Below are 23,272 nucleotides of genomic sequence, written 5' to 3'. Positions count from 1 at the left end.
AGATTGGCATCACAGTGGCTAGGAGATGTTAACTACCTCGCCTGGTATACAAGAGGTCGTGGGTTCGATCCCGACCGCGACGACTGTATATTTGGAATTTGCGTGTTCTCTCCGTGGTCGTGTGGATTTTTACCGGGTCCCCCCGTATTTCTGAAAGAGAACTATATAGCTCAGTGGGCCTTACCTGGTGAAATAAAACGAGTTGAGTTTAGATGCATCAGAGTCAAGGAGGGTGCCTCCTAATTATGTTCGTTTGCCAATAATATTCCCTGTGAATGGCTTTATAAACTATTCAGCGTTTGAGTGGCAAGATTCATTTACCAGGACCAATTACTTTATTTCAACAACTTGACCAATGGTCCATGGCTTTTATTTTGAAATTAAAAATAGATGTATTCAAGTGAGGTTGGAGAGAGGCTCAAATCAATATGCTAAATCGGAGAGCTGAGAACATAAACAGCAAACATTCGTATTCTTAGGTTTTTTCGGTAAAGTCACGTAGGTAAAACATGTTTTACCTACGTGACTTTACCGAAAAAACCTAAGAATATGAATCCTTGCAGTCACGAAAGCTTCAAATCTAGAATTAATGTCCCCATAGGCGCGTGTGCGTGTGTGTGTGTTCATGAACGCAAGAAAACATTCGACCAAACAAAAAAAATTCCCCACGACGTATTAGCAGCATCATAACTTGGCTTGCACTCCAATGTATCATCATGATTCGTGGTTGTGATTCAATTAATTTATCCCATTTTAACGGTGCTGTTTGTGATTGTTTGTCAGCTTTTTAACATCTCATTTGTACATTGTAGTGCAGTGCATTGGCCTAAATGTAACATTAGCATATATTTTCCACAAATTCGAATACATGTTTTATATGCCCCATTTGAGACGCACATATCACGAATGCTAGAATTTGATTTTAATCAATTCACACGTGCGTCCTCGCATCTCTGATAGTGGGTATGAAATACACTCCACAAACCCAACATCTGTGTGCCGTGCCATTGACGTGACTATGGTGGCTTTGAAATGCATGAGCTTTGACGCTGGCGGAGAGATGTGTGGACAAAGATGCGGATAGCGGCAAAGCTGTGAGCAAAATTACCGCCCTCTCTCTCAGACCTAGATGTTCACGACACAGTGCTGGCATGGAATGGGAGGCCAGGTGACGTGAGGTGGTGCAGTGCGGTGCAGTGCGGTACGTACGAGCCGTCCTGTCGGGTGAGCGTGTAACCGTGCTGTGGTACATTAAGGAAGGTGATGTTCACGCCAACGAGAGGAAATCCCTCCGAGGTCTGCACCACTCCCCGTACCACGACGGCACTCCTGCAACAACACATCAATGGCGGATGGGTGACAGGGTTTTTTTTTCCCTTTTATTTTCTTTCCTCAAACTACAATTTGTTTAGGTTTCACAGTTTTTGTGTTTTCGAAAGAAGGCAAAAAGGCTGAAGGGGACAGGGGGCTGCACACAAATAAGTCAACAAGTCAAGACGCAGTATAGCTCCTAAAGCCAAGGAGCAACAACAAATTAAAGAAAGAGGTTGTTTTTCTTCCCCTCTGCAAAATGGGAAGGGACACGGGGAGGGGGGTGGATTCATTGATGGAAAGCAACAGACATCGGTGCTGCAGGGAGTTTAAATGCCCGGGTGCATTTGCAATGATTCAATCACAGATGCATTACTACTATTTTCCGAATTCATTACTCCAAAACACACAGAGCTAAGTACAAGATGTATATTTAAACTAATTATGGATTGTTAAATTGTTTTTGAATTATTAAATATACAATGAATGCAATATATTTACGTGTTTATAATGAAGAACAAGACATTTGCATCATACAAACAAACTGTTCGAGGTGAGCATGACACGTTATTAAGCAAATATGCAATGCCAACAGTACAAGATTGTATTAATTGGTGAACTTTCAAGACAAATTAACACTTTATTACATCAGCTTTCATGTGTTCTGTCAAGGCAATTTGTTCGGAGAAAATAAATGAGAAACAATTTACAAATACTCCAAGAAACAAGACGTGTTTTTTTCTTTCTTTCAGGGGTGCCTGTGTATTGTAAAGCCAAACCTCGATTTAAATTTCCCGTGATGTAATTCGATACAGAGTAGGCTATGTGTGCCGATGACACGGGACGATTTGTTTCCAAATTTAACTGGGAAAAACCACATCAAAGCATTGCTCACCAATCTGTAGACAAATATGAATTTGCAGACCAGTAGTAGCATTCTACTTTTGACTCATAGGGATACAAAGCCATTTTCCACATGAGATTGTGGGGCGAGGATGCGGGGGAGGGTGTGTTTGTGATGTTATCCTATATTTATGCAATCCAACCCATAAACCTTTACTAAGACTAATATTGGTCAAGAAACCTTACACGTTACATGTATGTGACCGTCACAGGGCAAAAAAAGGTGCCCTGCGGCAGATCTCTCACCGGCCGAGGAACGGGTTCCCGCCAGGGATGAGATGCGTCGTGCCCAGCAGGAAGCGCATGCGCTCATAGAAGGTAGCTGCGGGCCCAGGCGGCGGCCGGCTCAGAGAGGCCATGGGAGGCTCAGGGAGGAGGGCCCTTGGGTCTGGGGACCCCTGGCACAAGCTGTGAGCCTGGCATGCCGGTAGGCCACAGCAATCCGGGTCGACGCAATCCGCCAGGCCATCTAAGAAAGCGGGAATTCATTGTTTTACCACACTAGAAGCAGAACACGTAACTTTCAATGCACATACACGCACATACAAAAACAGAGATCCTCCATATAGAGTTGGAGATTGATGGGATAAGTGATGTTAGCAAGCACCTACTAAAGCGAGAATGGCAAATGAATAGGTGGTGTGGCCACCAACATGCCTGGCAGTCTTCATCTTCCAAATGCTGATGCTTGCACACAGCACAAGTACTGCACTACATTAAGGCTCAGTCGACTTAGACAAAGGCCAAGATGAGTTTAGATACTATTTGCCACTGTGCCATGGGTTTGGAATGTAACTCATGTTGCTGGTGTCCTCGTGCAGTGAACAAATTAATGCATCAACCCCCATGCAGTGGAACGAGAGAGTAGTGTGTGAACACCCAGAATTGGCAGGACATGGTGGGGGCCACACCACCTTTTAATTTGCTGTGCTGGCCTGAACAGGAGCTTGTGCATAGATAATTTGCCCCAATAGCCTTCGTGGCTATCTGAAAATGTTTTGCCTTTTCCACACAGACAAAACAACACCAACAACACTTTATAACACTTCCGAATGGTCTAAATAAATAAGCACATATTGGAAGCATGCGGACACTTACATATATATTCTCATAATATTGAAATTTGGTAAAACTTGAGTATTATTTTACCTATGGGAGCCGATGCATGTCATGTTTGTCGTGCTCTGGCTGTTCAGGGAATGCAAATCAACAATGTACTCTCCTGCGTTTCCTGTAACTCAGGGACTTTATATTGAAGGTACTTATCTTGGCATTTGGCAGGCAAAACTCAAGCACAGTGCTTACATCCCTCAAGCAATTCAGACACCAGGCTTCAAGACTCAAAATATGATGCAGAGTAGAAAATAATTGTCGGATATTTTTTTTTAAACATGAAATGCGTGGTGAGACCATGTGGTTAATTTCAGCATTTTTTGTTGATTGGAATGTATGGAAGAGTGCGTCTTCTGACGTAAATAAATTGAGCACGATGAAAATCACACCCGAACGCCATAAATCCCAGCCGCAAACATAGAGGATTTCTACGGAGTCCTCTCGCACTCTCTTATAGAGAAACAATTTAATCCGCTGATGGAACGTGCTATAGCTCGTGTCGCGATGAATGTGCGTTGAGTGAAACGTTGCCCAACTTGTGCGTTTCTCCGCATCATTTTAATTCTCTGTTACTTCGTTTTTCTTCTAACTGACGCAGAAACACAAAATAAAGTAAATAACGCCTGGCAGTTTAATACGCCGAGAGCCCCCAGGCCACGATTGTACCATATTAATTGATATCACTGGAGGGCAGCAGTGGCCAAGAAAAAAGCTGCAAGGGTCACAGGCCCATCACCTTTTACTGTCTCTAAGATTTATTTAATTTAGGTATAGAACATGGCTCAGGGGGTGCTGATAAGGATATAAAATACCGAACACTGCGTCCAACGTGAAATACACCAGGAACGGCGTCTTAACGACTTTAATGGGTTGTTGAAAAATGAACGTAAAAATGGGTATAACGTGATAGGAAAGACATATTAACCAGTGCCGTGCTGCATACGCTTGGTGGGAAGTACAGCCAATTTTTACATTGGAAATACTTTGAAAAATCTGCAGAAATATTGCAAAAAAAAAAAATCCAATATTTATGCGACTAATAAAAAAAGCCTGAAATTTCTAGAAATTGCCACCAACTCCCTATGGATTCTGGGCTCTACTCCTTCAAGGAGTCCACTTTGCTCGTGACGCTCAGTAAAGCCTCTTACTGAGGCCACAATATACTACCGCTGTCCTCCCTTGCAGTTTTAAGCTCTTAAATATTGAATGCACAGTAAAACCTGCAATAAAAGCACTTTTATATAGCAACCACCTGGCTGTAATGGTCAACGAATCTTGGAATTTTACACCTTAGACTCACTCTCTGCATATATGCTCTTACAGTACCTCTGATCTTGCAACCGCCTGGCTATAGCAGCATGTGAATCCTGCAACTTTGCAATTGAGACTCGCTCTCGGTCTGATGTCATTGGGTAAAAGCATATGAACAGTATCTTCAGATAGGTTGGTAAATCTGACATGAGACTCGGGATGTCTTTTCAAGTTTGAAATCGTGACACGTTATTCAACGATGTAAACCACGTTTTCCATAAATATGATAATATAAAGTTACTATTAAAATTTGTTCCCAATTCAGCTGCACATTTAGTCAATCGGCAGGTCACGTGTGATGGTGTAAAGAGTGGATACTCCCACCGCTTACAAGAAGATGACTGACCAGCAGAGGTGTGGACTCGAGTCAGACTCGAGTCATGAATTTGATGACTTGCGACTCGACTTGGACTTGCATAACAATGACTTTGTCCCACCTCTGCTGACCAGTGTTGAAAAGTAGGCCAAGCACCCTCGAGAGGGGCCCTCGAGAGCTACCTCCAGTTGAGGCCATTCCAGCAGCAGAGTAGTGAGCAAGAAATGACATGGTTGCACCCTTTTCACTCTACAAATATTACTATTTTTATTATGCTTTAAAGGTGAAATTATAGATACGGGAGACCCTTTAATATCGCGGGGATTACATTCTTGGGAAATGTCACGAAAGCCACAACCGCGATATTCAAAACTTATTCCTTTACTTAATAATGAGGTTAGGTACACAGCAACCAAAAATAGACACAATACAAATAAGTACTGTATGGCAAATAAACTAAAAACAATGATTGAAATAAACATGTAAAAACCCAATACAAAAAACATTCCTAGACAATAAATTGTAGCATAAATACTGCGAGTGGGAAGTGGTAGTGCTACGGTTAGCGTGCTGCACTACACATCCGGCAACCTGAGTTCGATTCCCGCTCACGCCCAACACCAGTGACGATTATCTGAACCGGTCCTGGGCCTCCCCTAAGTCGACTCAGCATTAAATGATTACTTCGTGCTATGTGTGAATGTCGCCACTGGAGAGACAAAGGCGGTCGGGCTTGGTGCTCGCCACCCACCCCCTTGTGTGCGTGCCGTTCCGGCCTTGCTAACAGCGCTTGCCCCAACGGTCTGTTTCTAGGCTGCAGGGGCATCTTTGCCTGTGTCCGCGAGATGCCTGCACGGCAAAGGTTGAGGTGCCACTGCCTCGCGTCCCTCGCCCAACCCGCCCTGCACCACGGTACCAGCCAATGATCGGTACTACCGTGCACAGTATGCCAGTGAAAGACCAAAACTTACGCCTGCGGATAGCTAAATTGGTACACAAAGAGGTTGCCAGTCATAGGTCAAAACCGTGAACGATAAACCCGCGATAATCAAGGGACTCTTGTACATACACACATATATGAAAACACACCAAACAACGCAAGCTTGAAATGAGGCCTGTCACATTGCAAGATTTTACTAAACAAAACCTGCCTAGGATTTTGCTTTGGTGAGCATTATCTAGCCTCTACGTGATCTGAACGAGCCTCATTTGTGCGCAACTACAATCCGTATTTCAGCATGTTTGCGGCATCACAAGGCAAAGATGGAAACATCTATTGGCTTCATATCTGTGAGCATGGGTCTATTTCATACAGGGGGTGGACCCTTGCCAGCCATCACAATGCAAGAGAGCATGACAATTTTACACCAGCGCATTGGCGTTTAATCTCATTACTTCGCGAGCAAAAGGGTTGACAATTCCAGGAGCATGAGCATGCCAATTATGTAAAATCGGCATGCCTATTGTGCAGCCATGCTGCAAAGCCTACGGCACATTGGGTGTACCTCCAGCGTAGAATGCGGGCTATGAAGACAGAGATCCTGACCGTAAAGCTGGTGGTGAGTGTGTGTCGCAAAAATATACTTCACACTGAGTAAACTGCGAAGGTGACCTCTGACCCCGGACGGCACATTACTCTGACACGAGGGTCACAAGGGTTGATGTACTTCAGCGGTTAAAACAAACGGCTGTGCACAGACGGTGCCAAAGAGAAAATTCTTATACCACGTGCATGTTCGCCACGATCTGCCGGCTAACTTCATGTGAGGGGGTGTCACCTTCACGTGACCTTCTGCACATGCTATGTGTACATTATACACAACAAGCACATAAAAAAATACATGTACATTTTTAACAGTTTGTTGATTTTGCATAGCTTTTTATACATTCCTTGAGGCAAAATTGCCACTTAAAAAACACTTCGCATGAAGATAATGAACATGGCATTGCTTTGATGGACCATTGAAATGGATACTTGTGTATTAAGATCGGTTGCCAGTTAAAATCTCTGCCTTTTGTTGTTAAGTTTTAGAGATGAACAGAAAGCAAAAACAAATTAGTCTAAAAAGTTCCAAAAATCCTTAATGGGGACTATGACTTGTGGAAAAAGTAGGCAAGGCATTAATAAACACATATATGAGGCAGTGATGACATTAAGCAGTGGCGAAGTGATACGCCGCTGTCAGATAAAGGGCAAATCCCGGATTTTGTTCAAGGAGGGTTAGGAGGATTTGGAGAAGAGGCAATGGCAGTGGGAGCCACAGGAAATGGGGACATCACGTCTAAACAGGTTACAGAATCGGACAGCTGCAGTGCCTGAAACTCCAATCGGGAGGCAGCATGGGGTGGCACAACAGTGCCAAATAAAAGGGTGAAACGAATGCAAAACCCTCAAGACCTCTCAAAAGCTGTGCCTGCAGATCTCGCCATCCCATTCAATTCACTCACATTAATTTCAGTGCACCTGGTGCGCTGGCCAGACCACAATTATTTTGCGGAAAATCCATGCGGACAGGGACAACCAAGGCCACACTTTCCCTTCACGATGGCAGTCACTGGGTGTGCACATTGGTTTGACCCATCCGTGCACCCTGCCCCCTGATCTACGATCCGGCATCGGGATGGCCGTCTGGCTGGCTCACCTCCGTCATTATCCTCTCCGTCCCCGCAGTTGGTCTCCATGGAGGTGTCACAGCCCGGTCCTCTCCAGCCAGGCACGCAGACGCACAGCCAGCTGCCCTGCGCCAGCCGGCACTCTCCGTTACCGCTGCACATTGCCGGGCAACCTTCTGCAAAACAAAACAACAAGGCGCAGAGAGACGTTGGAAGGTGGCCAGGTGGCTCAGAGGTCAGAGTGCTGAGCTGGCACTGCTGAGATCCTGGGTTCAAATCAGGGCAGCCGTATGTGATTAAATTAGGTTATCAAGTGTTTTGAGTTTCAGGTTTCAAGCCTGGTCCAAGATGACCGCACTAAAAAAAAATCCATCATAGATTATCGTGCTTTATAATTTAATTTGTGTAAATTGCAACATGAGAATTTAAATATTGGTTTGACTGTCATGTGACGTACACTACTCAGGGCAAGTGGGAATGTGCTGCCACCTTAAAGGGATCTCAGAAGTAGTTCTCTGATATGTGCTTCCGTGGAACATCCTCTAACATGGGAAGGTTGCACTGCCCTGTGAGACATGCAATTAAACACTTTGTCGCATGATATCACACCAAGAGCACAATTGGGATAAAATAGGAGATACATACGAATAATAACGTACAATAAAAAAGACACCACAATTTCAATCTGGAGAATATTTTTTGGGAAACAGTTGTCAAATACATCCATGCACCTAATCGGCAACAGGGTGCATTGATGGGAGGGAGCATCACAGAGGTGGCAGACCGGGTTTAGAGACTGCAGTCCACCTGGCACAAACGAGCTCACATTGTGTGCCAATCGACAGATGCACTACCCAATGGCATGTACACAATGTGTAGGGCACAGGCAAGAAATCCACTCAACTGAGAGCCAGGGCTAATCGATACAAGTGCACAAATTGGATTTACTTTGTTATTGTTTATTTTGACCAAGCAAAATCATTCTTGTGCGTTTGTTAATTCGTGTTTGGCGTGCAGATTTACTTCTAATATTTCCATTACACTACTCCCCTGCCCCCTCAAAAAATAATCTCTGACATTTCGATAAATATATGTTTGATAAAAACTTTAATACAGCCACTGCTAATCACCATGTTAACATTTAGCAGATAAATGAGACCCACACACTGGCTGTCTGACAATTTCTGGTGGACAATCAAGACATCTGAAGGTCCAACATATTAATTCAACTTTCCCGTCATTCGAGTTCATAATCAGCTCTTTGGCAAGACCATGAAAAATGTTCCACATGTACGACATTAACCTAAATTGTCCATGCAGTATTCTTTCTATTTAGATTTTTTTTAACTACATGAAATGAATTACCTTTAGGGAACGGTCATTAGCAACAAAGGCCATTAACGGAGAAAATTGTATGTAACGTGATGGATAACACACTTAAGGTGTACGGCCAGATAGACAAATCATTTTTGATAAGAAAAAGCTTGGAGAGTAATCTGTTGTTCCACAAAGCAGTGATAGCATCAATGATGATGCATCACCATGGGACCTTGGTACGTATTAAAGTCTTTGATTGGTGCAGGGGAGTGGGTTGAGTAGGTTGAGTGGGATGATGATGATGATAATGGAGCAAGAGGGAGTAGAACGCGATGAAATGCGATGTCTTGCGCAAACCGTAAGTGATCTTGTGAAAGTACAGTATCTAATTGTGCATCAAATGTATCTCATCACAAAAGAGGGATAAGGACAATGATGATTGTTCTCTGACTCTCTCTCTCTCTCTCTTTCTCTCGCCTCGCACCATTATGTCGAGAGTGAATGTAAATAAAGCGTACAGGAGAGAGAAGTGTCACCACGTTCGTGCTTCACACTCAGGAAAAAAGGCTTATTAGGGCTCAGACTGCCTAAGTCCAAACTGTTGATCAATATTACGAGCACACCTCCATAAGCACACTGACACGTACATAAAGATAAAGATCCCTACCACCCCCTCCCCCCATAATAATTCAGTATTTTTGGGAGGCGTGTTGTGAGATAGCACATCAAGGCTGGAATTATACACGAGTGTTTAGTGTGGCCAGCGCCACGCTAATCCGCCTTTGTCTCCCACTGCTGATGTTTCCATATTGTAGCAAGTGCTCATTTATGGACGAGTAGACCTAGGGGAGAGCCCAGGACCGGTTCGGATATTACTTGCCACTGATGTAAGATGTGGCTGCGAATCGAACTCAGATCGGCGGGTTGGTAGCGCAGTGCGCTAAGCACTTTGCCACTGCATGCCCTTGACAGGTACACACAGACACAACTAATTCTAAACGCCATTCGCCACTAAGTGGCGGTGACGACACCACGGTGCTAGTGTGCCAGGCTAGATGCATTTGAGGTCACGTGAAGTGTCGACAAACACACGTGTGCACACAAAGAAACATGCACGCCTGTTTGGATGGTGCAGAGGTTCAAACGTGAGCAATTTCGATAACACGGCTGCCACTGTAATGCAATAGCAAAAGCTGACAGCGTGGATCAATGCACTCAAGCAGAAACTGAGCCTAAATAGGATCGCAACTAACTTTTATAATGTGTAATGTAATCTTGGCTAACTCGGAGCCTCTAGGGCCCACTTAATGGCATTAAGTATATAAATAACTGTGGCTAATAAACACTAACACGCATAAGCTTGTTCTCACTGAATGCATTAATGCATTGTCTCAGACGTCACCTACACTGAAATGCTTTTGGACAATTTCGGAAAATTAATTAAGACCCAGTGCTTGCATGATAATGCCGAATATTGTAAGGCTGCACATTGCTTAACAGCTGCCAGGAACAAAGGCGGGAAACCGACGATGTCGTAATTTTATTCCTACCCAGTTTCCAGGGGGTTGCAGGTGAAAGGGTTTTGGAAGCAGATGGCATGTCTACCTGGGGAGTGGTCCTGCCTGTAAATCCTGATGAGGCCGCACGAATATCCGCCCGTTAATACAACACTTCAAGGTAAAGTCTTACAGAGACAAATTAAAAATAGCACCTTTGCAGCCGAAAATACCATGGATTGAGGCATCCAAAGACCACGAGGGATGGCGGATGGCATTGGGAGGATGTCATTCAGCAGGGGATTGACCATAACGTCTGACACCTATGATATTTCAGGTATTGATACGTGTTTAAATGAATGAATTGTACGCTTACAATGTACTGCAATTATGCATAAATATATCAATGTGAAGATGCGGACGTAGTTACATGTATGTACGTCGAACTTCTACGCACCGTGTGTAGTCAACTGCGCTAATCGGAGGGGCGGGGAAAGGACAACAAAAACTAAATACATGAAAAGCAATTCAAAATAAATTAGTTTTAAATCTAGATTTAAAAAGTGCATAGCTCCCAGTGGCTTTCTAGTGATTTCCACATTGGACTTTCAATACCGAGGTCAACGGTTTGATCTCTCAGTGTGCCAGCTGAAGCAATGGGCAAGTTGATTAAAATCCTCTCCTCGTCTGTCCACCCGGCTGTAATCTCAACAAAATCAAATTATTTAGGATTATACGGCGTTATTAACGCAAACTGCATCTCAACATCGCTAAGGAACCACAGACAATCTGGAAGGCTGCCAGGCGGTGAGCTGGCGCCAACAACTGGTCTGCAGTTCGCTATAAATTCAGATTTTTTTTTCCAGCCAATTAGTGATCGTTTACACATCTTCTTGGTTCTTTCGGTAAAGTCACGTAGAAGGGAAATAACAAAATAATAAAAGGAAAGCATAATGTTATTATTGCATTATTTTATTATAAACAATATTATTTTATTATTTTATTATTTCCCTTCTACGTGACTTTACCGAAAGAACTAAGAAGATTAATTCCTGCAGTCATGAAAGCTTTAAATCGACGTTTACACATGTGGAAGGAAACCGGAGCACCCGGAGAAAACCCTTGCAACACTCGATCCCATGGAAAAGGGACAGATTATGTCAGTCCACACTTTTCTGTAACTGTATTCTGCTGGCATGTCAGGATATTGCACCTCGATCCCCGCGGGAAGGGAGTTTTGCATTATTTTGTAATTTGCGAGGTGATCCTCCAGCCCTCGCTGCCACCACAGTGCTGGATTACAGGCGTGCCCCACCACTGCCCTACATTCACCAGTATGCCAACGTAATGTGGAAGAGTAGGTCAAAGATTCCCTCTAGAAGGGGCTCTCAAGAGCTCCATCCAAGTAGAGGTCCTTCTGCAAGCAGCAGCATGAACAAGCAATTGCAGGGCTCCGCCTTTAACATTTTTCTTTGACAGCAATTGGCTGTAACTTTACGTGAAATCAAAGGCTCTGTATCAACGTCGGAGAAAACGCTAAGCAATGCATTCTGCAGCTTCAGCGAGGCAAAGCACAAATGCATTGCTCACCGAGACCAAGTTAGCTGTAATGTTTATAACGGTTAATGCCTGTTTTATGGATTCATAATGGTGCTTTTACCGTATCTTTACGTGCTAAACAATCAGGTGGAATTGTTATGCTTTGTATTGATCTTGTGGCCATTTATTTAAGTTAATTAGTATTGGTTTGGATGTGATCGATCTAACATAATCAGCGTGATCAGATCTCTGTTCCGATCACGCACGACGCTGTTTGCGTCCATCCGAACTGACACCCTCGTTAGGCCGAAAATCAGGTGAATTTCAATTCCAAACTGGTGGCACACCCCTAGTAATTGTGAATGTATGAAACATTATAAATATTCTGTATTTACAATAATTATGATTACTGCAAAACATACACAATAATAATCCGAAACAATAATTCTTATTCTTATTATACCGTGGGTCAAATAACACAAATTTAACATTCATACACTACACATATAATCATGATCATCATCAACCACCGCTGGATAACGGAATCCCCAAACCATCACTATCCCCCACAGTCACACAATGCGACAAACCATCTCCCTTCTGCACACAATATTGCTCCATCACAATGATGGGCATCTCCTCTGTAGCATTCCCTCCTTCGGCTGCCACTCCATCATTAGTATCAACCAGTGATCATAATTCCTTCCAGCGATGTGGCCTGTCCAAGCCTACTAGTTTTCCTTTAGTCAACATGATGCCTCTAACTAGCATTTGTTTTCCGATGTGCGCATTCATCATCGTGTTTCTTGGTACAATGAGATGGTAAATCGCACAGTGGCAAGATGTTAACTCCCTCGCCTGGTATGCAGGAGTTCGTGGGTTCAATCCCAACCCTGGCACCTGCTGTATATTTGGAGTTTGCATGTTCTCCCCATGGTCGCGTGGATTTTACTCCGAGTCCTCCGGCTTTCACCTCCACACTTAGAATCAATGTCACGCGTTTAGAATATTTGTTTGCTATACATTTCCAAGTAATAATCCACTTCTTTGAGCTATCATTTGTGGCCAGGTCGCTTCTGGTTAAATTAAAAATAGTTTGGTTTTAGTTTACACATGAGAGAGCCGGTGGCCCCTTTGTCAGAGGGCACAACAACAGCAGCAACGTTTTTTTTTACCAAACGCATGAATTTTTCTTCGGGTCCTGCGATTTTTACAAATACGCATTTGGAGTATTTAGGTACTATGAATGTCTACATAAGCCACTCCGTCGAGCTATAATTTGTAGCCATGTCACTATATAGCTCGGCGAGCTTTACCTGGTCAAATAAAAATAGTTGGATCGTTTAGTTTAGAAAAGCACCAGACCAACATACCGAAAGATAAAAGTTTGTATCCAGTATTTATAACTTGCGATGACACATGGACCAGAATACTGATACATAAATTTGAACAAAAGGTGAAGAGTGCACAAATAAACGTGGAGGCGCATACTGGGACGTACACCAATAGGCCAAAGGTGGAGCACATGCACATATTATAATGGACTAATTTTCCATGCAGGTCAGCACGTGTTTCAAAGCCTTGTGTGGAGGTTAGCTGCCGTTGCAAAAACATACATTGCCAGGAATATGTTCTCTCCTCCAGCGGAGTCGAGCAGGTAAGAGGTCTCGAACCTCGAATAAGAGCCAAAATAAATAGCACCTGAATTTTTGGACTCGCCAATCTATATTCTATCCCAGGCCAGGGGGCACTGGGGATGGAGGTGCAGTGAACTTGCCACTGACCTCGTTGCAACACCACACTTGAGGAAGCACTCAAAAACGAAATAGTTCCCACTCGCGTAATCCATTTGTTTTTGTTTGAGAGGCGCGCGCACAAATTTCGACTTCTGAAAACTTGGGCGACCTTTGTTCCGTCCATATTTGAGATTCCACGGAGCCCGAGTCGCGAATGAGAACACAGCAAAAAATAAAAAAAAAACCCCAGAAAGCCTCACCGACGGAGCAGTGCTCCCCATTCCAGCCCTGGTTGCACTCGCACTTTCCGTCCCGGCACGCGCCATGCTCGGCGCAGTGGCGGTGGCAGGCCTTCTGGTCGCACGTCTCGCCACCCCAGCCTTCTTGGCAGTGGCAGCTCCCGCCGATGCACACGCCATGGGCACCGCAGTCCACGGGGCACAGCTCTGAAAAAAGAAGACGGGGGGGTCACACACACGCGGGTGAGTCGCGTGTGCTGAATAGGTAAAAGGTGCAGCCCTGCAATTGATTGCCTGGAAGAGGATTTGAAATTGCGAAAGAATTACGCAGCGAGCGCAAAAGCCATTTCATCACCTACTTATATTTAACAAAAAAACACAACAACCTGCACTGTTAATACAGAACACGATACAAGTGCAGCTCTGCAATTGGTTGGTCACGTTGAAGGGCCTCCACGAAACGTCTTATCTGAAGTGTGAGTACCACAATTTACCCCACCACACGCAACCTGCCGATGGACTGTGGTATGCCCAATTATTCTGCTGGGTGAACAAAAGGTAGTGGGGATTTAAGAATCATCCCCACCGTTTCAACTGCCTAACGGGGATTATTGAATCGAATTGGCGATCTCTGGATTGCAAGTCCAGTGCGCTTAACATTTACACAACAGCAGCATTCCCCAGCGAGCGAAAAGACTATCCAAAGTTCGCCGCCATTTAGGCCAGACTATGCCACAAGGGGATGATGTGACGTGAATCTTTGTGCCTGCAGCACTGACAGGGAGGATATGAATTCATCATTTAAATTCAAGCACAACCTGAGGGCAGCAGATATTCACAAAAGAGATGAGCAATCCCATGGCTTTACCCTCCAACACTGTAGGGCAAGCACTGCTCGTATGCATTTATTTAGTGGCTGGCAGGCAGTGGGTGGTATCTCCAGGCACTGGGCCATCTTTATCACCTGCCCCCATGCTATAAATATAGGGGGCTCTTGTTCATATAAGGTCACTTTGATCTAAGAGAGGGCCTCACTACGTTACAGTTGTAAATCTCACTCTTGGAGGGTGCGCTTAACGTCCAACAAGTCAGCGTGTACACATAAATAATTCTAATAATAATTAAAAAAACTTATTTTAATTTGCAACTCGATGATAGAGTGGTTGGTATGTTTTACACTGAGACAATTTTAATTGGTTTGGTAATATCAGTTCTGCTGTCCATATAACGTTGCTCCGCATGAGCCAAAATGTAGAAGAAATGAACCAAACAAACATTGAAACACAATTCACGAAAAAAACGTAGGCTGTTCAGCGCTAAATTGGTGATATAAAGTAAAAAAAAAAATACCCGTAATTAGTTTGTAAATCAAACTATTATTGTGTTGCGGCTGAGGATCCTTGCTAATTAGAATAAACACCCCTGTGGAATTATGTAATAAATAAATAATATACACATTTTGCACTCCGAAAATGTTTAGAGGAATGCATGTGATTCTAAAGTCATGTAGAGGACACTCTTTAGCTATCCCAGAGGAACATAGCAAATGTTTTATCTCACCACATCAGTAAGCAGGACAAGACACAAAAATGTAATGTTAATCGTTACTGTAGGTCTGCTTGTTTTTGAATAACTCTGATGATATCTAATATGCATACTTTGGGGTTTAACAACATTTGCATGCATGGCAAACGATAAACAATTCATACAATTCCAAAGATATTCATGGTCGGTGAAAGCACATTCCAATTTCACAGGAATCTCATAAACCTGACAAGAGCATGTTTAGATTTTCACACGCTTTGATATGTATGTCAAGGTGATCAATATTTGCCAAACCACCTTGGAGAATGATCTCATCAGAATCTAAGCATAACGAATTAAGCCTCATCACTACCTTGATGGGTACACACCACCGAGCAATGAGGGAGAAAATAGACTTGATTGCTTCGTAGGACAGGGTGTCGCCATGTCCCCAGTATAGACTAAGGGGTCACTGTTGTGTAGGAGGTACTGTCATTCAAATGAGAAACTAAATGGAAATCCCTTCCACTCTGTGGACACTAAAGATCCCTCGGCACTCTTTGATAAGAGCAGAGATGTCAGTTCTGGTGTCGTTGGTAAAATTCCACTGTATGCCAATAAAATCCCTGGTCTGGCCAAATTCCCATAACTGGCTAAATCGTTAAAATCAAATCAGTCCTTGCGAGTCCGAGATACCCATGCAAAAATCATGTGCAAGGCATGTTTGTGCATTTGTGAGCAGATATATATTTTTTATCAGAAATATCTTCAACAATTAATTAAAGGTAATACTTGAATCACCAATTCAATTGAGGTCAAAGTTACTTTGCCTAATGGTCCTGTTTAAATTTTAAACACTACCCGTTCATCTTCAGGGCTGACAGTTCAAGATTGATTCGATCACAGTTGTGATGAAAATAATTCAAGAAAAATATAATTTTCCAATTCTCTGTGGTAGCATAGGAATTGTGAGTCATAACGTGAAAAAAATTCGCCCACAATTTAGTACATAGTTAAAACTAAATGTGCTTTATAATGTACATTTGGGTATTCACCTATAACATATGCCGTTAAAACAAAAAACGGGGAGCCAAATGGAATGCTTTAATGTGGGTTCCATCAGTAGAGACCACAATGTGATAGCACAGTTGTCAAAGGCGAGGGAAACGAACACAAAGCTCTGAATGGAAAACTAATTTATGTTTTCTATTACAAGTGTGAAACCCATGAACTGGTGATCACACTCTTCAGCCCTATTGCTTTTGCAAAGAGAAATGTGGCACATTCTGCTCTGCCATGCCTGTGCTGCCACGGCCCGCATCGCACATCACAGGTAGCAAGCGGATCGTTAACCCTTTTCGTAACAAGCCACCGTCGAATAAGAAGTGTGCGTCGAGTCTTCACACTGTCACTTCATACGGACTTTTTAAGTTATCTTTCTTATTTTTTTTACTCCTGAGTAGCGCAGAAAAGGTGGCTCGCCGCCGACGGAAAAATGCCTCCAACTTGAGAGAGCTCTACAAGAGCCCAGCCGGAGAGTATTTATTAAATCCTTTATATTAAGTTCACTTGCTTGCTTGCTTGCGCGCTTACGACCGTGCAAATCTTTCTGTCGTTTTTTAACCCACTTCCCGTGATCCAATCGAGCTGACATTTTGCACACAGACTCGTTGTGCGTGACAATTTATTTTCGTGAAAACATTTTTCATAATGTTACACTTTTTAGGAAAAAAATAATTATATTTAATTACCAATTGCTTAATGGTGGCAGGCAATCATCTGACCCATAGGTGGCAGCCATCTCAAGCCAGAGGACGAGAGGACTCTAGCCGCCACGCATATAAAGGATTTATAGTGAAAAACTTTGTTTTTACGGGTTAATTTTTTTGCTTTGGCCTCGTCTTCCACAGTGTCCAGACATCTTAGATCGGAGTACCCACACTTTACCCTACCGCACACGATCGGCCAATCGACTAACTGTGGTGTACACATTTATGCTCCTGGCAGGGCAGAGGGTGGGGTTGGGGGGAGGGGTTAAAATTGGTACAAAAAAAAACCTTCCCAATGTTTCAACTGCTACAGCGGGAGATCGAACCGGTGACCTTTGTATTGGGAGCCCAACGTGCTGACCTTTACACCATGGCAGCATCCCTGACAAAAATATGTCCCACCAAATATATCTCCTTTATATTTGCAATTGACCGTCATCCCTTCCTCCGCTTCCTGTTAATTTACCCCAGACTACTGCTTTATTTTAACAAAGACTGCGGAAGTTTTTTTGTCGTTGAATGTTTCCAGAGCCGTTGTCATCAGTCATATATTTTGGTTTTAACTCTAAGAGCTCACTTTGCCCAAAGGATTAACTGCACACCGCCTGAGGGGGTCCCATCATTTAACAAGAGCTCCGATTTAGTGCTAAACGAGTTCAGTGACCGAGACATAAGACCTAATCGTTGGGATACTGTTACCGCAGATCTTGGAGGTCACGTGTCTACTGTGCAGCGGCTGTGGGATCTGGAAGAGGGTAGAAAGTGTAGGCTGAGGTGCGGTGGCATGAGATTGGCCTTGATGACATCTTGAGCTAGATAGGGTGAAATACTAATAGGACAAAACATGCGGTGCATCTGTAATTACAATATTGGGCTCTATTTTTGAGTCATGAATAAAAAAAATAATATACAGCGCAGCTTCTGTTGCTTTACATCTTCTTATACATTATACTGTACGTGGGGTCAACAATTCCTCCTATTATCCATGCATTCTGAAGAATTCATGGTAAACTTAAAGCGTAAAAAAATTATTGCGACTACATTTTCACATCCATGACCACGTAATCCAACATGAACACAGAAAAGAGGAATTATATTATATCACAGTGCAACAAATCATGAAAAAATATCTATATAGGGCCTGTAGATTTAATGTGCATACAATTCCAAAACTGCATGATGGTGTTGCGTCAATATTAAACACACATTTCAAAATGTCCTCTTGGAGTTGGAGGATTACTATGCCACTTCCATACCTTTATAATTTCTGTAGAAGAGCATGTATAAAGTTTCATTGAATGTCACACAAAATCGTCTATTTCATTTGGACTTTAACATATTCAGACGATTGTTATATTTCACTGCAGAGAAGCAGAAAGACACTCACGGAAGAAAGTGTATTATATCGTGGCACAATTCTAAATAAACCACGTCCAAAACGGAATCCTCCACAGCCTACGGTCTTAGATAAGACGAACTGCACATGTGCGTATCGGTGGGAAGTGGAGCAATGTATTGCATTGTAGAGAGCGATTCGTATTTTACCCATCTTCTGAACTAGCTCATCAGATGAAATATTCCTGAACAAAAAAATCAAGCTCTCGCCTTTTTGTGAAGCAGTGTAGCGTGGGGATATTAATAAGTAGTGCTTCTGTGAGGCAGCTTAAGAGGTGAACATACAATTACTATGTAAATATACTCCACTACACATAAGCATGTGCATATAAAATACTCGCTCATCCATTTTTAAATAGGACCAAATTGTTACACCAAGCATAAGTCATTTTAAATAAAGATAGTGGATGAAAGAGGCTTAGTAGACAATTTGTATATGAATGGAAAACATGAAGATTTTCTACTGAATAGGATAACCTCATGCATTAAAAACACATTTTAAAAAAATCTCTCCACATTTGTCATTAATGCTGCAGGGTAACGTACATGGTGAAGCAGTGTAAAGATGTTGAGCAAGGACCCTTCTCTCGAGCAGATAGGAGGCACACCGATTAACTGAATTATTGTTGTGTAATATTTCACTTTGCAGTTTTGTGCCTTAAAAACCTTACTGAAATATGACACGTGAACTGACAAATGGACAGTTCACTTAGAATGGAGTATTCAGAAGCAAACAATTCCTCAAAAATTCAAAAACGGATAAAACATAATCACATGGAAATAAAAAATACGTATTAATTTGAGACTGGAGAACTGCATTATGGGAAGGGCGCTGGGCAGTCGAACCAAGCAACAGCTTAAGGCCTCATGTAGCTTGAGAGCCCCCAGATTTATGAAAAAAATTGTCGTGCATCTAATATCAGCTCAAATTTGAACACTAATAAACATCAGCTAATTCACGTGAAAACGACAATGACTCTCTCCTTCATCTTTATAATTTTCTACATCTCTATTCCTTAATTAGTCACTACATTTATCTTATCTCATTACATCCATATTTCTGGTGTATATATCTCTCTCGTCACCTGACATGAATTTTATTAATTGAAAAGGAAGACCCCCCAAAAAATAATCTCTGCTTCGGGGCCTCCAGTGGCTAGCATCACCACTGGGGCTGGCTACACGGACTGGATACAGAAATTGAACATCACAGTTAAGTCATTTGCAATTCTGAAAAAGTCACTTGCCCTGAGGAGGGACAACTTAAACGCTAGTTTTATTCTCTTCTGCGATATCTTCACTGGCAACATTTTAGCAGGTCACATTTAGTGTGTACTTCACTTAGAACACATCGACAAAATATGACTGCAAAGGCTTTTACAGTTGTGCTCTAAACAATGTTTTCAGTTCTTGAAGGAGCTTCCAGCATGTGCTGCGAAACGTCGGACACTGTGCAGGAAAAATATAAAACTATATTCTTTTACATTTATAATATTAGCACGACATTGAACTCGTCCACCATCCAATGTGGAAGTTCGCTTCAAAAGCAACTTTAATAAACCAGAGGTTGGCGGTTCAATCTCCTGCCATGGCCGTCGAATCAAAGGACAAGTTTTTTTTAAATCCCCCGTTTCTGTCCACCCAGCAGCATCAATGGTCGATCTGCAGGTCGTGCGTAGCGGGTTCGCCACTCCCCGCCTATTATAATATGTCTGACTAGCATGGAAAGAGTAGGCCCAATCAGCCTCTAGATGGGCTCTCGAGAGCTCGCTTTACCGAAGGCCCTTCCACCAGCAGTAGCATGAGCAAGAAATTGCAGGGCTGCACCCTTAACTTTTTACATCATCGCAAACAGGAACTTGTCCACAGTCCTTCGGCAGACCAATAATAATAATTTATAAAGCGCCCAAAAACAATCAGTTGCGCTGCCAGTCCTGCAAAATGATGGTGGACACCACCTACAGTTCCCATTGGAACCTCATTTGCCAGAAGCAAAATATGATAATTGTTTTTTTTACCCTTTTATCTGGCAACAAAACTGACACATGTCACAGAGATTGCGTCATCTGGTCCAACACCATGTGAGACTAGGCTCTAAAGAAAGCTGTCTCTTGTGTGGACCAATCAATTTCGAGGACAGTGCATACATTATCAGAGTTATGTTTTTTGTTTGCATTCCGACTGCAGGTATTGTGGTCAATGCAAACACCACCTACAGTTGTTTCAGGGTATTTGAGCAGCAACAAAACCTCTCCATCTTATCGTGGCCCTATTGCAGAAATCGTCATCATCACTGCACATGCCACAGAGATGGAGGAATTGTGAAAACAGAACTGTCCTATCAGTGCCAGAAGGGTGAGATGACGCACGCGTTAAGTATATGACTAAGAGTCTTTAGATGTGTATAGAAAGGATGTTGGAAGGGCTATCTACCCGTATTGACAGTCTGATGTCCAAAAAGGAAACGCTGTCTTCTAGTGATCGGAGTTGTAAGCATATTGAATTTAGGTATCGAGCTCCCCTTTAGAGCAAGAGGCCATTCCCTATGGAGTCATCGATGTACAAGGTGTCCATGGAGGTGTCGTCTATGATTAAAGAATAAAAATTAATCTGACGTTCAAACTGTGCGTTTGAAATGTTGCCAACATATTCCATAAACAATTTAAAATTTTAAGTAGTTTTTTTTCATCGTACCATAAAAAGGCTTGAATGATCTTCAACAGCGCACAATAGAAGCATTCAAAACCATCACACCATTGGCAAACATGTGGAACGCTCTCAAATCTCCGTACGATGTGCATTGCCAACTCCACGGCTCATATGTGGAGGCTTTGAGGGATGAAATCCGATGACATGAAAAATATTCAAGCGACGGAGTGCTTATAGCTTCACCGATCGAGCTCAAACTTTGTTTAATTAATGTGAAGATAATTGACAGCTCTTTTGACAGTCCACTGGGGGATAGAGGCCACCTCGTGCCGTGTCGGTCATGGGGGTTTGTTTGATTGTTCTTCGCCACGCTGCTGAGTCTGTGCTGCGGGAGGTTGTTGAAGGCAGAAGACGGGGGGGCGGGGGCGAGAGGAAATGGCTGGACCGGCGAGGATTTCAAGCGCCACTGATATTTGCCGTGGCCAGGGATCTAATTCAGGTAACCGGGTTATTAGTAGGGTACGACGATGAGCAGTGTGCCATCGCTTCACCCAGTGCAATAGAACTGTATGTATTTAATAACGGCGCAGTCAACGTCCAGCGCACGTGCACAACTGGATGGCGTGGATGTGGTAGAGCACACCTTATTGCGAACGCTTTAAAGATGAGCACATGTCCCGCGAACGTCGCCGGTGTCAAAGTGGAAGCAGTAAATAGCACTGAACTAGAAATGTGACGATAGCCGTGTCTGATGAACACATCCGATTATGGGGATTTACACCAGCCAGTGCCATCAGTTAAAACTTGATGCAGAAATCATTTTTAAAACACCCTGTACTCTTCTAGAGATGATATGTCGGACAAGGTCTCGCCTTTGAAGACTGAATACATGCGCAGTTTGGCAGAAGAAAATGATCATTTAATATAGCATTGGAATTGTGAATTAATCACACCATGAAGATATATGTATTTGGACATTTCCCGAAAAACAAGTACAAACCACCATATTCTTAGGTTTTTTCGGTAAAGTCACGTATGTAAAAAAAATTAATTAATAAAAGTAAAATAAAAATAAAAAATAAAAATACTTTTATTAACTTTAATTTTTTACCTACGTGACTTTACCGAGAAAAAAACTCTAAGAATATGAATCCTTGCAGTCACGAAAGCTTCAAATCTAGAACAAGCCACCATGTGCAGATATGAATTTCCCCAAAGGTTCAAAATACATTAAGTCGTGGCTGAAAATTGCACAACCACGTAGTTCTCCGAGAATGCACGGTTCAAATGGCGCTCGCGAAAATGTCTTTCACAGCTCGGCGCACAAAGGGAGCGATGACCCGCAACCACCGCGGTTACCGGTTTGGGAGCCTCTTGTTTTTGCGGAGGGCGCATGCAAAAACCAGTGACGGGGCATCGCTTTCCAATTGGCTGAGACGACCCGAGCGGTGCCCTCACAAGTTGTTGGAAATGTTGAGCTTGTGAGCGACGGGCGTTGGAAGGCACGTGGGCCACACGCGACTCCACACCGGTGTGACTCCACGACTCCACGACACCACCTCCCGATTAAACCGCATTATATTCTTGGGTTTTTTCGGTAAAGTCACGTAGGTAAAAATTTAAAATTTAAATTAATAAAAGTAAAATAAACGTCGTGATTTTTATTTTATTTTACTTTTATTAATTTAAATTTATTTTTTTTACCTACGTGACTTTACCGAAAAACCCTAAGAATATGAATCCTTGCAGTCACGAAAGCTTCAAATCTAGAATACACCGCATTGGCCGCTGTGGGGGAAACAAATGAATGCGATGCTGCCTGCCTGTGCTTTAATTCGGATCGCAGCATTCTGGAGGAGGTGAACACGTGGGTTTTATGCCGACCCGAGAACGTCAAAGGAGAGATGCAGCCCTACAATTGCTTGCCCACGTCTGCTGCTGGCGGAAGGTTTCTCCACGTGAGGGAGATCTCGAGATCACCTCGAGAGTGGGAAATTTTACCTTCTTCTAGATGGAATATGGCCTCGCCTACTCTTAACTA

At 43.0% G+C, this 23,272-nt stretch overlaps 1 protein-coding gene across 3 annotated transcripts in view; it reads right to left on the bottom strand.

The window, feature by feature from the left end:
• Window positions 1-23,272, bottom strand: part of LOC144723278 (teneurin-3-like) — a 469,866-nt gene that overhangs the window by 50,362 nt on the left and 396,232 nt on the right. For all 3 annotated transcript variants that reach the window (XM_078601881.1, XM_078601882.1, XM_078601883.1), the window contains 4 exons: window positions 13,916-14,101; window positions 7,597-7,743; window positions 2,461-2,683; window positions 1,210-1,329 (listed from right to left, as the gene is read on the bottom strand). In XM_078601881.1, the coding sequence (XP_078458007.1) occupies window positions 1,210-1,329; window positions 2,461-2,683; window positions 7,597-7,743; window positions 13,916-14,101 (676 nt within the window). The remainder of the gene's footprint in view (window positions 1-1,209; window positions 1,330-2,460; window positions 2,684-7,596; window positions 7,744-13,915; window positions 14,102-23,272) is intronic.

The sequence above is a fragment of the Lampetra planeri genome, chromosome 17 (assembly GCF_965212315.1).
Source record: "Lampetra planeri chromosome 17, kcLamPlan1.2.h2, whole genome shotgun sequence".
Lineage (NCBI taxonomy): Eukaryota > Metazoa > Chordata > Hyperoartia > Petromyzontiformes > Petromyzontidae > Lampetra > Lampetra planeri.
The sequence above is the reverse complement of the archived record's forward strand: the minus strand, read 5'-3'. Positions and strand labels throughout refer to the sequence as shown.